Source organism: Muscardinus avellanarius (genome assembly GCF_963383645.1).
Source record: "Muscardinus avellanarius genome assembly, chromosome: 5".
NCBI lineage: Eukaryota > Metazoa > Chordata > Mammalia > Rodentia > Gliridae > Muscardinus > Muscardinus avellanarius.
In genome coordinates, this window is record NC_137790.1 from 89,209,063 (window position 1) to 89,225,428 (window position 16,366).

Genomic DNA, 16,366 nt, shown 5'->3' on the forward strand with positions numbered 1-16,366 from the left:
CCCTACTGGACCCGGGCGCCTCCGGCCCTCCGGCCCCCCGCGGGGAGCCGCGGACCGGCCGGGCCGTCCACGTGCCAGCCGGCCCGCCCTCGCCCAGCCCCGGCGACCCTGCGGCCGGCCAGCCCCGGGCCCGCGGGGAAGGGGCGCGGGCTAGCGCTCGGCCAGCGCCCCCTGCCGCTTCTCCCAGCCCCGAAGGCGGCCCCGGCGCAGACCCCCGCGGGCCGGGCCGGGCCCCCCGGAGGCGGGCGCGGGGCGGAGCGACGCGGAGGGCACCGCCCCCGGCCCGCCCCGAGGAGGGACGCGAGCCGGCCGCTGGCCTGCGGCGCCCGCCGGGGCCCCGCCGCACTCTGCACTCGGCCGCCCGGGCTGCGGGGACCGACCCGAGCCTGCGCGGGCTCTGTGGGCGGGGGCCGAGTCCAGGCCCGAGCAGGAGCTGCAGAGGGAGGCGAGAGGACGGCGCGGGGAGATGGCGGCCGCGGGGGCGGCGGCGGCGGAGGAGGGGATGGAGCCGCGAGCGCTGCAGTACGAGCAGACCCTGGTAAGTGCAGCCGAGCCGAGCCCCGAGCGGCGCGCTCCCGCTCCGCTGCTCCAGGTTACCTTAGGTAGAGCGAGGGCTGAGGGCCTATCCCTCATTCCCCTCCCGAGCGGGAGAAACTGAGGCTCGGGAGTCTGAAAGGCTGCAGCGCCAAAGGGTTGGAAAGCTGCTTTGCTGGCTTCTGGCTGAGGCTGGGGGCCTGCCGAGGACAATGACACCAAGTGCTTATTCCAGTGTCTTTCTCTTCATTCCCCTTAGCATACGTGTTCTCTGTGCCCCTCCTTCCCCCAGCTTAAGTCAGCCTCCCAAGTACCCCTCTCCAGCACCATTCACACCCTCCAACTTTTCCCACATCTGAGATATTCCCTGTATCCCTGCCGTGTGCACTGCACGGTGCTAGGCATGGAATCAAGACTAGACAGGTGATCCGGCTCACACCCAGCCCCGGGCCCTGCCTTTGGGGCTCAAATCCCAGCATTGGCCGCAACACCTCAGCCAATCCTCTGGGGAAAGGTGGTCTGACAGCCTGGCAGACAGGAACTTTAGGAAGGACAGGTGAAGCAGGAATGGGTGTGCGAATTTGGACCTTTGTCCACGCTGGCTCCATGTGTGCAGCCCCCACTCCACCCAGAGCTGTCCCTTGACCTCATTAAAAGCAGTGGTCCTGGGTTCTGAGCTGACTCATGGCCACCACTGTTACTTGGTATTTGAGAAGCCATTTGACCCTTCTTATGTCACTTGGGTGGGGGACCAAAACCCTAGGAAGACGAATGGGCCCTGTGGTTCCTTTTTATCAGCCTGGGCTGGAATTTGCCCAGAAGGGTGGCAGGGAGGGAGCCTCTCCAGGAGGAGGGAGCCTGGACTATAACTGAGTCAGAAAGGTGCCCAGTTTCCTTGGCATCGGGTGGGAGATGTCTGTTAGTCTGCACAGGCCTTGGAGAAGCCAGGCACCTGGCCCTGAAATGGTGTCTCTGTTGCACCAGGCCCATCTCCATCTCCTCCCCTTGCTTTTCTATCTCTGGAATGAGCTCTCAGGGTCAAGCTCTCTCCTCTCCCCCTTCTTCCTACACTTGTCTTTCTCTCACCTCCCCCTCCTACACTGTGTCTCTATAGACTCTCTTCCTCCTCCTGCTTCTTCCCTCTCATCTTTAGGGGCCTTCCCTGGCCTCTCCTCTCTTGACCCCTCTCCTCTCTGTTCTACTCCTCTTAGGGCTTCTCCCTTTCCTCACTATCGCTCACCCTTTCTCTATGTCTCTATCTTTCCCTCCACCCCCCACCCCAGCCCCAACAGGAGCCCTTTGTGTCCTGAAGCTCTGCGGGTGGCAGCAGAATCTACTCCTCCCCACCCCCCAACACACGCCCAACTTGGCAGGTCTAGCCATAGCTTGGTGGCGACTCTCCCAGCATCTAGTCACAGCCTCGCCATCCACAGCCTCTGCCGTCCCTGACCTGTCACTGGACTGGCGTAGCTCTAGAGCAGGGCTGAGGCCACCTAGCCTCACTCTCCACCCTCCGGGAGAGGCTTTCCACTCCCAGCTGGGCGGGCTGGTTCGTGGGGGGCAGGGGTGGAGAATGGGGACAAGGGGATTAGGGTAGGTAGGAGGGGTGCAGCTGATTTGGTCCCCAGCCAGAGGCCCAGCAGGAACGTGATAAGGATTGGGCCGCGCCTGCTTCTAGGCCCAGCTCAGCTGCCCTCAGCTCCGCCAGGCTCTTATTGTTGCCCATATGCCCTTGACCATCCCTTATTCACTGACCTTCCCTCCTCCCTCTTTCAGACTGGGCCTTAGGTTTTTCCATCTCTTCCCTCTGCTGGGGCCTTCCCTCCCACTCTTCTTCAGTGCCTCCACCTCTAGCCTGTAAGAAGAGGCCCAGTTATTCTGCCACCCCCAGAGCCCTGTCCCTGTACCTTGGCTGTTCCTAACAGTCTAGCCAGAGCAACCCCCACACTCAGTAATGTGCATTGTTTCCACACTCTGAGCCAAAATGGGAACTGTGGATTCAAGAGGGGGTATGTGAGGGCTGAAAGAAGTGGAGTCAAAGCCCCAGAGTCCTCCCTGTTTCCCCACTAATGCCCCATCTTCCTGGTTGCTCCAGATGTATGGCCGGTATACTCAGGAACTTGGGGATTTTGCCAAAGAGGAAGCTGCTCGGATTCGCCTGGGAGGGCCTGAGCCCTGGAAGGGGCCGCCTTCCCCTCGGACTCCCCCAGAGCTCTTGGAATATGGACAGAGCCGTTGCGCCCGATGCCGCAGTGAGACCTGGGTTGGGACGGGGGCCTGGCTGTGCAATGCTTGGGGTGGGGGGGCAGGGCCCATTAGAGTGCCGGAGGGAGACGACGGGGAGAGGCAGGTAACAAGGCGGGTAACTTTGATGCCAGCCTCCCCCTCAGTCATCCCTCCCCTGCTCCCAGTCTGTTCTGTACGCTGCCACAAGTTCCTAGTGTCCAGGGTTGGTGAAGACTGGATCTTCCTGATCCTGCTGGGGCTCCTCATGGCATTGGTCAGCTGGGCCATGGACTATGCCATTGCTGTCTGTCTGCAGGGTGAGGGCAAGGGCTGACAGGGGGAGGGCTGGGGAAACCCACCTGCTTCCTCTGTGCCACAGTTATTGGGGTGTCTGGCTACTTGGCTACTGGCCACCTTCCCCAGCTAGTCTAACTGCCCAACTTCAGCCATAATCTCTGCCACTCCCATAGGCCACAACTTCTGCCCTCCCCTCTCCAACTGATCCTCTTCCTCTAGTGGGCTTTGTCCCAGTGAATGCCCTCTGGGGCAGCTTGTCATACTGGCATGTGGCATTGGCCAGGCAGGGTGTGGGTGTGCGCCCTGGAGCCCAGCAGCATGTCCTCTTCCACAGCCCAGCAGTGGATGTCTCGGGGCCTGAACACCAGCATCTTACTCCAGTACCTGGCCTGGGTCACCTATCCCGTTGTCCTCATCACTTTCTCAGCCGGATTCACACAGATCCTGGCCCCTCAAGCTGTTGGTATGGGAGGAGAGAAAAGAGGGCAGAGGTCAGGCCTCCTGAACTAGGTGCATGAAATGACTCTCCTGGGCATGTACCCCTCCAGGGTCTGGTATCCCTGAGATGAAGACCATCTTGCGAGGAGTAGTGCTAAAAGAATACCTCACCCTCAAGACCTTCGTAGCTAAGGTCATTGGGCTGACCTGTGCCCTGGGCAGTGGCATGCCCCTTGGCAAAGAGGTAACGGCAGGCTGGGGGATGGAGGAGTCCCTCCCTGTGGAGGAAGAGGCCAGGCCGATGTCAGGGCAAGCCCCTTCCCCACTCACCACTGGCCCCCACCCCACTTCCCAGGGCCCTTTTGTGCATATTGCAAGTATGTGTGCAGCCCTTCTCAGCAAGTTCCTCTCCCTTTTTGGGGGTATCTATGAGGTAAGGGGAACCCTGGGGGAGGGAGGGAGGCAGGCTCCCGAACCTAGGCTGAAACCCCCCTGCACCACTCTTGCCAGAACGAATCCCGGAACACGGAGATGCTGGCTGCTGCCTGTGCCGTGGGAGTGGGCTGCTGCTTTGCGGCACCTATCGGAGGTAGGTAAGCTCCCCAGCCAGGGGCCAGCCCTGCCCTTGGCCTTTCCTCTGCTACCCCTGCCTGGCTCTGAGCCCTTAGAGCAGGCCCATGCCTCGGATGGAGTTCTCCTTGCCTCTTGCAGGTGTCCTGTTTAGCATTGAGGTCACCTCCACCTTCTTCGCCGTGCGGAACTACTGGCGGGGCTTCTTTGCCGCCACCTTCAGTGCCTTCATCTTCAGGGTCTTAGCGGTCTGGAACCGTGATGAAGGTGGGCCACACCTGGGGGATGAGGGAGCCCAAGATGGGCCGGGTGGCGGGATTCCCAGCCTAGACCTGCCTCCCTGCTACTCCTCCCTCAGAGACCATTACTGCTCTCTTCAAAACCCGGTTCCGGCTCGACTTCCCCTTTGACCTACAGGAGTTGCCCGCCTTCGCTGTCATTGGGTGAGGAGCCCAGGGATGGGGGTGTCAGACTGGATGGAGGTTTCCATGAGAAGACCCCCTTCTACCCTGGTGCTTCTTCCCTCTCCAGTATTGCCAGTGGCTTCGGGGGAGCCCTCTTTGTTTACCTGAACCGGAAGATTGTCCAGGTTATGCGGAAGCAGAAAACCATCAATCGCTTTCTCATGAGGAAGTGAGTTGGCCATGGACTTCTTGGGGGCGTCTCGGGTTGGAGGAGGGCCACGTAAAGTGGGGGAACAATAAGAGGTGAGATAGTGGTCCAGGCACTCCACTGAGAAACCAGTTGTTCCAGGCTGATCTAACATTTTGATGTTAGATCTGAAGATTGGCACTTTTCCTTTTTAACGATACTAGACATGGAACTCAGGGACATTCTACCTCCAAGCTACACCCCCGGCCATATTTTTATTCTTTATTTTGAAATAAGGTCTCACTAAGTTGTAGAGGGTTTCACTAAATATCTAGGCTGGCCGAGAACCTGTGATCCTCCTGTCTCAACCTCCCACATACTGGGATAACAAGCATCCGCCACCACAACCATCTTGCACTTTTGAATCTTTAGTCAATGGCAGTATTTTAGTCAGTCTTTGCAATGAAAGTCTGAGGTTTTCTTAGGTCCTGTCACCTGGCCCAGATAGCAATGCTTCCTGGCCACAATGGGGTAGCTCCCTCAGTCATAGGGATATATGAGATTTTTTTTAATCTCTAGAACATAGCTCTCTCAGTTGTGAACCTAAGATTGGGAGTGGGGAGGCCTGAGAGGTGACTTCCATTGGGACTGATGTTCGTAAGGGAGAGGGCAGCCAACTGACCTTGCTCCACACAGCACCTCTGGTCAACTCTATGAGTGACCCCAGCTTCCTCCACACTGACCTTCACTCTGAGTCACGGGGCGGGGGAGGGCAGAAACGTCTATACATGCTCATGCAATATAATATGCCCTTCATCTGGGGCTTCTGAGAGTGGAAGGCCCGTCACAGCTCTGAGATGTCCAAGGGAGAGCTATGATGGACTTTCTGCTGAAGCTACCCGCTTATAGAGTCAAGGAGTCACAGAAAGTCTTTTAGGTCAGACCTTCCCCCCCAGCTCTAATAATAACCTCAGTCTACCATCAGCCTCAGGACCATCATATCATAAAAAGCAACATCCAACATCTTGTCTCTCAGCACTGTGTATTTTGATGTAAGAGCAAAGCTCTGCTCTGACCTCAGCCCTGAGATATGTGAGGGTACCCAGTCCATCGCTAGGCCATGGGAGGTATACCACCCGTACCTGAGGCTATGAAACCTACATCTCTAGACGCCTGCTCTTCCCGGCTCTGGTGACCCTGCTCATCTCCACTCTGACCTTCCCCCCTGGCTTTGGGCAGTTCATGGCTGGACAGGTAACCCCAGGAAAAACGGCAATGTGCACTCTCCCCTGAAATATATTCCTTCGGAAGCCAACAGCCCTGGCATGACTATGGGACCCCTGGTTCCCATTGGTTTCCGTGGGCCCCTTCCTAGCATGCTTTCTGTGCCTCAGGCTGAGGCACCCTGCTCTCCTTAGCTTTCACAGAAAGAGACGCTGGTCACCCTGTTTGACAACCGGACATGGGTTCGCCAGGGCCTGGTAGAGGAGCTAGAACCGCCTAGCACCTCACAGGCCTGGAGCCCACCACGCGCCAACGTCTTCCTCACCCTGGTCATCTTCATTCTCATGAAGGTGGGGCTCCTTACGTATGTGTGTGTCGCTCATGCTGCGTAGGCTTACCAGGTGCTGGTGCCGTTCCCAGCCCTGGTGTGTATTAGCTGCTTTCAGCCTTGCAGCAGTGCTATCAGATACTCTCACCCCTGTTTGAAAGATGGGGAGTCGAAGCGGAAGAGGTTAGGCCGTTGACCCAAAGCCACGTAGCTATGTGGTGTGTAAGGGTTTGAACCCAAACCATGTGGTTCCAGAATCCTCCCCTTCCCTCACTTTGGTGACTCTGGGATGGCCAGGGAGATTGTGCCTGCCTGGTAAGCGAGGCAGACCCCTGGGGTGCGCCTGCCTGTTTGAACCACCTCCTGCCTACAGTTCTGGATGTCCGCTCTGGCCACCACCATCCCCGTGCCCTGTGGGGCCTTCATGCCTGTCTTTGTCATTGGTGAGTTTGTACCTGCCTCCTCCCAGCCTGCAACCTCCAGCCACCCCTGGCTACTCCCTCTCTGCCCAGGAATGGGTTTTGGTTCAGCCCTAGCCCAGACCCCTAACCCCGCAGGGCTGACCCCTGCACTGAATGACCCACTGGCCCCCCCACCCTCTGACCCTTTCTCTTCCTAGTGCCCCTGCCCTCCCCCTCCACCACCTTTTTCTCTTCCCACCCCCCTCCTTGAAGGAGCAGCATTTGGGCGCCTGGTGGGTGAAAGCATGGCCGCCTGGTTCCCAGACGGGATTCATACGGACAGCAGCACCTACCGGATTGTGCCTGGGGGCTATGCAGTGGTTGGTGAGCACGCTGGGTCTGTTTGTTTTGCAGTACTAGAGAGCAAACCCAGGGTCTTGACTACCAGTCAAATCCAGGGTCTTGCATGCTAGGCCAATACACCCCAACAGTGTGCCCCCACACAGACATTCTGCCTCTGCCTTGGAAGACCACTGCCCAGCCTCAGAGTCTGAGGTTCTGCTGCCCCCTACTGGCCAGTTGAGAAGCCGGGTCCCAAGGACCTTGTGTACACTCCTGAGGGACATCCCCCTCATGGGCCCTGCCCAGGGGAGAGAGGGTCTTCTGGGGCCAGAACTCCCTGAGACTGAGATTGACTGTCCCCAGGGGCAGCTGCACTGGCAGGAGCAGTGACACACACAGTGTCCACAGCCGTGATTGTATTCGAGCTCACGGGCCAGATCGCCCACATCCTGCCTGTCATGATTGCTGTCATCCTGGCCAATGCTGTTGCCCAGAGCCTACAGCCCTCGCTCTATGACAGCATCATCAGGATCAAGAAACTGCCCTACCTGCCTGAGCTGGGCTGGGGCCGCCACCAGTACGGGGGACCGGGTCCCAAGGTGGTGTGGGTGGGGATTAGAGGCCTCCTGGGAGTCGCACTCACAGTAAAGCTGGGAGACAAATCGCCTTACTCCCTTTCTCCTGGTCAGAGGGACCCTCGCCCTGGGGACAATGTGACTGGCCCCAAATGATGAGAAAAAGGGTGGGAGCACTCCTGGGCCCTTGGCCCATGTACCCTGGGGCTCTGGGGTCTGCATGACACTAGGATGGTGGCGCTCTGGGCTTTGTCCGGATGCTGACCACAAGTTGAGTCCCCCGCTCTGCCCCCAGGCAGTACCGGGTACGAGTGGAGGACATCATGGTGCGGGATGTTCCCCATGTGGCCCTCAGCTGCACCTTCCGAGACTTGCGCTTGGCACTACACAGGACCAAGGGTCGCATGTTGGCTCTAGTGGAGTCCCCCGGTGAGAGGCTAGGAAGGCTCCCAGGTGCTGTGGGCACTCCCAGGGTCACTGCTCAGGAAGGGCAGGGAACTCAGGACTGTCTCCTAGGTTCCAAAGGGAATGGGTCAGCATTTGCCAAGTGGGGGGAGAGGGGTCCCTGTGTGTGTGGCCCCTCTCTGGGTGTGACAGAGGAGGATGCGAGGTCTTCACCCCCAGCACCTGAGTCCACCCTCTTGCTCTGTCTAGAGTCCATGATCCTACTGGGCTCCATTGAGCGTTCACAGGTGGTAGCATTACTGGGGGCCCAGCTGAGCCCTGCCCGCCGGCGGCAGTACATGCAAGAGCGTAGGAAGGCCCAGATATCTCCACCACCTGATCAGGAGAGTCCCCCTAGCCCCGGGACTTCCGTCCGCTTCCAGGTGAGGGAAGAAGCCCCCCAGCTGCACACGCTCCCAAAGTGTCATTGTGTAGCTGGATATGGAAGATGTTTTAGTGGGTGGTCCAGGGCCACAGCCTGCCCAGTCCCTTTTTTTCCATGCAGGTGAACACAGAAGACTCAGGCTTCCCTGTGGTCCGCGGGGAGACTCATAAGCCCCTGAAACCTGCTCTCAAAAGGGGGCCCAGCAATGCCACAAATGAGAGCCCCACAGGTAAACATTCTGTCCTCTGTCCCAGACCCAACCTGCGCCACACCACTGAGCTCTGCAGAGCCCCTCCCAACCTGTTTGCTGGAGCATATCCCAGCTCAAAGCAGCTGCCCGGAAGGGCCAGGCCAAGGGTAGAGCTAGGACACCACTACACTTGATTTCCCCATGTCCCCTGGTCCTCCTTCCCAAAGATGATATTGCCCCCGGCCCTTGTGTTTGGGAACACAGGCAACTTGGAGTCCACAGGCATTGCCCTCAGGAGCCTCTTCTGTGGCAGTCCACCTCCTGAGGCTACTTCAGAGGTGAGTGGTCGGAGCAACCCCTCCTAGTTTGCTGTTCCCCTGGCTCCCTCTCTGCCACTGAGACCCCTCTCCATCACCCCTGCATGGCCTGCCCTGCTCCCCCTGCCTCCTGCCCACCTAGCTGCCAGCCCTGCCCTGGAGTGTGCCCTTCCTCCAGGCTTTACCTCTCCTCCTCCCCACCCCCCTCCCTGTAACCTCAACTCCCTTCTCTCTGCTTTGACTCTGACAAAGTTGGAGAAGCCAGAATCCTGTGACAAGCGTAAGCTGAAGCGGGTCCGAATCTCCCTGGCGGTATGTGCAGCTCCTCTTCCTGCTCCTGTGGTTCAGGAGCACCGGGCAGGGAGGGCCAGGGGTCTAGGCTGGGTAAACCTCCCAAAGCCAGGTATACACCCACCTCCTTCCCTCCTAGAGCAACTCAGACCTGGAAGGCGAGATGAGCCCTGAGGAGGTAAGGTGCCACTGGACTCTGGACCTTGTTTCTTCCTGGGTGTGTTTAGTCATCTTGACTGATGGGAGGGACCTTAGGGTAGGAAAAAGGGCAAGCCAGACTTTAGGAAGGACTTTAGCGCCTTCTCCCTAACCCTCTAAGTCTCTTTCTCTAGATTCTGGAGTGGGAGGAACAGCAACTGGACGAACCTGTCAACTTTAGTGACTGCAAAATTGACCCTGCCCCCTTCCAGCTGGTGGAGCGAACCTCTTTGCATAAGGTAGGACCAGTGGCCCAGCCAGGGGCAGGACACACACGCACGCACGCACACATACAAGTTTGGAATCAGGCCAGTGGGGAAGGAGGAAGAAAGCAGAACGTGCTGAAACATTCCTCAAACATACTGCTTTGAACTGGGGGAGGCTGGGAACCAGAGCCCCTTAGCCTTTTCCTGCTCCCACGTGGAGCCAGGCATCAGCTTTCCTCTGCTCAGCCTCACCCCCAGGGAACTCTGGACCAAGCAGCAACAAAGACAGGGCTTGAGCTGATTAGAAGCCAAAGGCCAGGCCAGGGTCAGAGCCAGGCAGGAGGCTGCCAGAACTCAACAAGCTGATACACCCACGCTGAAAAACACGGGTGAGAAATAGGCGGGATAAGAAAATCTAATAAACAAGCCAACAAACAGCCAAGTAGGGTGGAGAGACTGCAAAGAATAAACAAAGATGAGAAACAGCCAGTGGGGGGCTTGGAATGTCAGACCCCGGAAAGTCTGATTTTATGTGGGCCAAAAGAAAACTGGTCAGAACTTAGAAAGACAGCTCAACAGAAACAGGGTGAGGATTGAGGACAGATGAGTTGGTGGTGGATGAGGTAGTAGACACAGGAGGAAGGCAGGAGCCTCTCAGGAGCACTGCTTTCGGGGCTCCCAAGGATGAGATACCAACACCACTGGGCACCCATGGCTTCCAAGAGAAGGCAGGGAGTGCAGGCACACCCACAAAAGCCAAGGGGGTGTTTTTGTTTTATTGTGGTACTGGGGATAGAACCCAGGGACATTCTACCTCCAAGCTACACCCCCAGACCTATTTTTTATTCTTTATTTTGAAACAGGAGCTTAGCCGGGTGTGGTGGCGCACGCTTGTAATCCCAGCATTTGGGAGGCTGAGACTGGAGGTTCCCGGTTGGTGCACAGCCTCAGCTACTGAGTGAGGCCCTTCGCAACTCAGTGAGACCCTATTTCAAAATAAAGAATAAAAAATAGGGCGGGGGGTGTAGCTCAGAGGTCTAATTCTCCTGGGTTCCATCCACAGACCGGCCAAAAAAAAAAAAAAAAAAAAAGGGTCTCACTGAGTTGCAAAGATCCTCACTAAAGAGCTGAGGCTGTCCACAAATCCAGATCCTCCTATCTGAGCCTCCCAAATGCTGGGATTACAAGCATGCACCATCATGCCCAGCTCAAGGGGGTATTTTAGCTAAATTTTTCACATACTTAATGTACAAGCTAACATAGCACTTATAAGCAAAGGCTGAATCACAGAGAACAGAGGACAAAGAAGAAACAAAAAAGCAAAAGGTAATAAAGGAGCCGGGCATGGTGTAATCCCCACGCTTGGGAGGCTGACACAGGAGGATCTCACAGGTTCGAAGCCAGCCTCAGTTACTTAGTGAGGCTCTCAGCAACTTAGTAGTACCTTGTTTCCAAATAAAGTATAAAATAGGTCTGGGAGTGTAGCCTGGAGGTAGAAAAGCCCCTGGGTTCCACCCCCTGTACCACAAGATAATAAAGGAACTTGCTTGCCAGCCTTTAGATAAAGACCTCAGATCAAAGTGAGTGAGGAACCGCAATACAGTTATAAGGAAAAGGAGTTAAGCCTCAAGATAACACATTAGGCTTTTATTTAAAGCCTTTCTTCCTCTAAAGGTTTTCCACAGTGATCGATCACCATAATTATCAGGCATACATAATGATGACATCTGTCTAAATGCTTGCTATGTGCCGGGCGCTATGCTAAGCTCTTCACATGTGCTTCTTTTTTCTATTTTATTTATTTGGAAACAGGGTCTAAGTTGCTGACTGACTTTGAACCTACAATCCGTCTCAACCTCCCAAGTCCTGGGATTATAGGCATGTGCCACCATACCCCACCTATAGGTGCAATTTAATCTTCATAGCAACACTATAAGATATTGCAGTATTCTGTTTGCTTGGGGGGTTTTTGTTGTTGTTTGTTTGTTTTTCTGTTTTTTTCTTTTGGTGGTACTGGGGGTGGAACCCAGAGGCTTTCTACCTCCAGGCTATACTCCCAGACTTATTTTATATTTTATTTGGAAACAGGGTCTCATTAAGTTGCTGAGAGCCTAAGTAGCTGAGGTTGGCTTCGAACCTGTGCGATCCTCCTGTCTCAGCCTCCCAAGCGCTGGGATTACAAGCGTGCACCACCACACCTGGCGAAACAGGGTCTCTTAAGCCAGCGAGACTGGCTTCGAACCTGCCCGATCCTCCTGTCTCTGCCTCCCAAGTGCGGGGATTACAAGCGTGCGCCACCACACCCGGCACTTGTTTGCTTGTTTTTTTGACACTGAAGATTGAACCCAGGGGCATTCTATCTCCATCCCTATTTTTATTTGAAGACAGGATCTTGCTAGATTGATGAGAGTCTCATTACTTGCTAAAGTTGTCCTTGAACCTGCAACCCTCCTATCTCAGCCTCCCAAGAACACTGATTTTAATAGAGGAGAAATTTGAGATTCATAGAAATTAACTAATTTGCCCAAGGTCCCACAGCTAGTAAGTAGCAGAACTGGGCCTGCAATCCAAGGAGTTAAAAAAAAAAAAGCCTGTGATCTAGCCAGGTATGGTGGCACAGACTTGTAATCCAAGCATTCAGGAGGCTGAGACAGGAGGATCGTGTTTCGAGGATAGCCTTAGCTACTACTTAGTGAGGTCCTTTGCAACTCAGTGAGACCCTGTTTCCAAATAAAGAATAAAAAATAGGTCTGGGGGTATAGCTCAGAGGTAGAATGCCCCTGGGTTCCATCCCCAGTACCACACACACATAAAAAAAGTTGGGGGTCGTGGTGCACACTTGTAATCCCAGCATTCGGGAGGCTGAGACCAGACGATCGTGGTTCATGGACAGCCTCAGCTACATAGTGAAGCCCTTCACAACTCAGTGAGACCCTGTTTCAAAAACAAAAAAAGATTAAAAATTAGGGCTGGGGTGTAGCTCAGAGATACAGTGCTCCTGAGTTCCATTCCCAGTACTGAAAAAGAAAAAAAAGAAAGAAAGAAAAGCCTGTGATCTAAGCCATGTTAATACATAGGGAAACTGAGGCATGCAATGAGGAAATCCTTTGCCTGAGTCACTTTAGCAGTCTCTCTCAGAACCCTGATCTCATGGCTCTGTTCCCAGGATTCTTTCACAAGGCCAAGTTGTCCCTTTCCCTGTCAGTCCACTGTTCCCAAGCCCAATAAATTTGGGCCCTCCAATGGGCTCCCTAGTATCTAATTGAATTAAAACAAAAAAGAACAAAGCAGGTGTTTGTTACAAACTTAAAAATCAGAGGAAGAGAAGAAGCCTTTGAGGAACAGACTGAAAAAAAGTACAAAGAATGAAAATGATAAGAACATAAAAGATTAGAATTCAGAATGTCCTTGCAGGCCTGAGGAATCAATAAGTACTAGCCCAAGCTGGCTGTGGTGGCACACACTTGTAATCCCAGCATTCAGGAGGTTGAGACAGAAGGATCACGGTTTGTGGACAACTTGAGCTTCTTAGTGAGGCCCTTTGCAATTCAGGGAGACCCTGCTTCAACATAAAAATAGGGCTGGGGGTGGCGCTCAGAGGTAGAATGCCCCTGGGTTCCATCCCCAGTACCACCAAAAACAGGAATAAAAAGTAGTACTAGCCCAGTCAAGTTTAGGAGGTGAACATTCAAAGAGGAGAGGAGACAGAACACTACAGATGCTCCTTAGAACCTGCAGCATGGTTTCTTACTGCGCTTTCCAGTGCCGCCTCCTCTCAAGGGCCATCATGGAGCAGCAGCATGGAGCCCAGAGCCAGTGTGAGGCCTCTCGGCTTCACTCTCCTTATCTGTGAAGTAGGCATCATGCCTCACTTGGTTTTCTGAAGACTAAAGGAGTTGAAACATGCAAAGAAGCTCTTAAAACAGTGCCCAGCACAAAATAACGTTCAACGTACATTAGGAATTACTACTGCTGCCTACTCTGAGAGAGAAACTGTGAGAGCCTTAAACGATGGCATTATGAGGGAGAGGCTGACATGTGGGAGAAACAAACATTTTCAGAAAATGCTGAGTGATTATGTGCATCTAGAAGCTGAAGTGTACTGCTCAATCAGAGCCTGGGGAGACAGGCTGGGGTCAGCTTGGGAAGGGTCTCAGGGGCCGCTCAAAGCAGTGTGAGTGCTGCTAAAGTTTGAGAAAGCAAACAGATTGGCAGGGCCAAGCTGGAGGGCGGGGAGGCGGAAAGCACATGAACCCACGAGGGCAGTGAGGCCAAGAGGGGGGGAGAATGGCCAGGAGGGTTAAAAAGTAGACAGGTAAGCTTTGGTAAGGCTTGGAGACTGCCATCAACAAGCAGCTTGCAAACCTAAAAGGCATATTACCTGGGGGTGTAGTTCAGAGGTAGAATGCCCATGTTCCATTCCCAGCACCGAAGAAGAAGGAGGAGAAGGAGAAGAAGGAGGAGGAAGAGAAAAAGAAGAAAAGGAAGAAGAAGAAGGAGGAGGAGGAGACAAGGCTAAGGGATTATTAAACAAAGCGCACCCTGTAATAAAAATGTTTCTCTCTGGAGTCATACAAAATGAAGGCTAACTTACAGCATGTAGGATTCAGGTTAGACACGAGCAAGACTCACCAGCCACATAACCATTATAACTCATGGAGGAACCTGGAAGAGCTCACCAAAAATAAGTTTACTGCCTCTTGTTATAAGTACCACTGTGTCTTGGACAGAGGACAGTTTTGAAAGTCCTTTCCTATAGAATTTCAATATATAAGAAAACATTTAAAACGTGTTAAGCGGGGCTGGGCGTGGTGGTGCAAACCTGAAATCTCAGTATTTGGGAGGCTGAGACAGGAGAATCACAGGTTCATGGCTACCCTCAGCAACGTAGTGAGGCCCTCCACAATTTAGTGAGTCCCTGTTCCAAAATAAAAAATTAAAAAAAAAAGGGCTGGCCAGGCATGGTGGCGCATGCTTGTAATCTCTGTGCTTGGAAGGCTGAGACATAGGTTCAAAGCCAGCCTCAGCTACAGAGTGAGGCTCTCAGCAACTTAGTGAGACCCTGTTTCCAAAAAAGTCTAAAATAGGTCTGGGAGTATAGACCTAAAGTAGAAAAGCCCCTGGGTTCCACCCCAGTACCAAAATAAATAAATAAATAAATAAATAAATAAATAAATAAATAGGGCTGGAGTATAACTCAGAGGTAGAATGCACCCGAGTTCAATCCCCAGTACCTCAAAAAAAATTAAATAATAAAGTGTTGTGAGGGGCTGGGTGTGGTGACGCATGCCTGTAACCCCAGTATTTGGGAGGCTGAGACAGGAGGCTCACAGGTTTGAAGCCAGCCTCAGCAACTCAGTCTCGCATCAACTTAGCAAGACCCTGTTTTTTCCAAATAAAAAATAAAAATAGGGCTGGGGGTATGGATGGGAAGCAGAATGCCCTTGGGTTCAATCCCCAGCATATACACAAACACAAAGTGTTAAAACAGTTTAAATAAGTTGTAACTGCTACTTCAGAAGCAGAGTTATTACTGCCCATCTCCAGCCATTAAGCCAAGACACTTACAAGTAAACCCAGAACAGTGAGATAATTGATAGGGCAAAATCCCAGGAACTGCTGAGTCAGGAGAGCCGTTTTCAAGACATCTGGCCCAAGAACCCCCACTGCAGAGCAAGGGACTGGCTGACAGTTTCTGAACCCTTGGTGATCACATCTGAAAGTCTAGGGGAGGGCCCAGAGTAAGACAAACACGGGATGGGAGCGACCCACCAAGAGAAGAAACTAAGAATGTCAAGAATTACAGACACGGTGGTACATGCCTGTAACCCCAGTACATAGGAGGCTGAGCTAGGATTGCAGGTTTGAGGAGTGCCTCAGCAATTTAGTGAGACTTTGATTCCAAATAAAAAATAAAATAGGGCTAGAGGTGTAGCTTGGTGGGAGAATGCCCTGGGTTCAATCCATAATGCCACAAAAAAATTTAAAAAGGGGAGGGATTTCAGCCATCTGGTTTCTGAAGCCTAGGGGGACAGAAACATTCCCATTCTCATCTCCCCAGCAGCAGTCCTGTCTTCCCACTATTTGTGACACCCCTTCTATTCCACCTCGTCCTGGGCTCCTGTCGCCTATGGGTTAGAGCTGCCCCTTCACATGTTAAGTCTGATGTGTTTTCTCCCCACCCTGCAGACTCACACCATCTTCTCACTCCTGGGAGTGGACCATGCTTATGTCACCAGTATCGGCAGGCTCATCGGAATTGTTACTCTAAAGGAGGTGAGATGACAGTGACCCCTAAGTTTCCCTAAGGCATGGGAACTTAGGTCCAGCTCTCCTGGGAGGGAGTGCTGGGGAAGCCTCTGAGCAGGGAGCTCCGAGTCCAGACATCCGACCCTCTCTTCCCAGCTCCGGAAGGCGATCGAGGGCTCTGTCACGGCCCAGGGCGTGAAAGTCCGGCCACCCCTCGCCAGCTTCCGAGACAGTGCCACCAGCAGCAGTGACACAGAGACCACAGAGGTGCATGCACTCTGGGGGCCCCGCTCCCGCCATGGTCTCCCCCGGGAGGGCAGTCCTTCTGACAGCGACGACAAGTGCCAGTGAGCCCCTCCATGGGTAGTACTATTCCTTCTGCTGCGGCCAGAGGCTGGAGCCCCAGCCACCCCCCAGTCCAGGGGTGCCAGCTTTTCCTAGTCCGTCCTACCTGGAACTGAACCCAGCATGACCTGTGCACATTTTCCAAGTGCAGGAAGATTGGCATTGCCCTGGCAGGTGTGGGATCACTTGACCCCTGCTCCCCGCTCTGAGGGAGA

General features: G+C 54.2%; 1 protein-coding gene across 2 annotated transcripts; it reads left to right on the plus strand.

The window, feature by feature from the left end:
- Positions 1-395: 395 nt before the first annotated feature.
- CLCN2 (chloride voltage-gated channel 2) lies at positions 396-16,157 on the plus strand (the record flags this gene model as incomplete). 2 transcript variants are annotated; one of them, XM_080695468.1, is made up of 24 exons in its annotated part: positions 396-538; positions 2,630-2,786; positions 2,946-3,077; positions 3,392-3,520; positions 3,606-3,739; positions 3,851-3,928; positions 4,006-4,084; positions 4,207-4,332; positions 4,424-4,508; positions 4,597-4,698; positions 5,826-5,910; positions 6,075-6,230; positions 6,582-6,651; positions 6,883-6,993; positions 7,315-7,528; positions 7,822-7,955; positions 8,181-8,353; positions 8,476-8,584; positions 8,810-8,883; positions 9,115-9,174; positions 9,293-9,331; positions 9,486-9,590; positions 15,747-15,833; positions 15,963-16,157. In XM_080695468.1, 24 exons carry the CDS (start codon positions 467-469, stop codon positions 16,155-16,157), a joined length of 2,706 nt encoding a protein of 901 aa, XP_080551594.1. The 2 variants fall into 2 exon arrangements, with proteins under 2 accessions (XP_080551594.1, XP_080551593.1); XM_080695467.1 differs by having other exon boundaries at positions 467-538; positions 9,121-9,174.
- Positions 16,158-16,366: the final 209 nt, after the last annotated feature.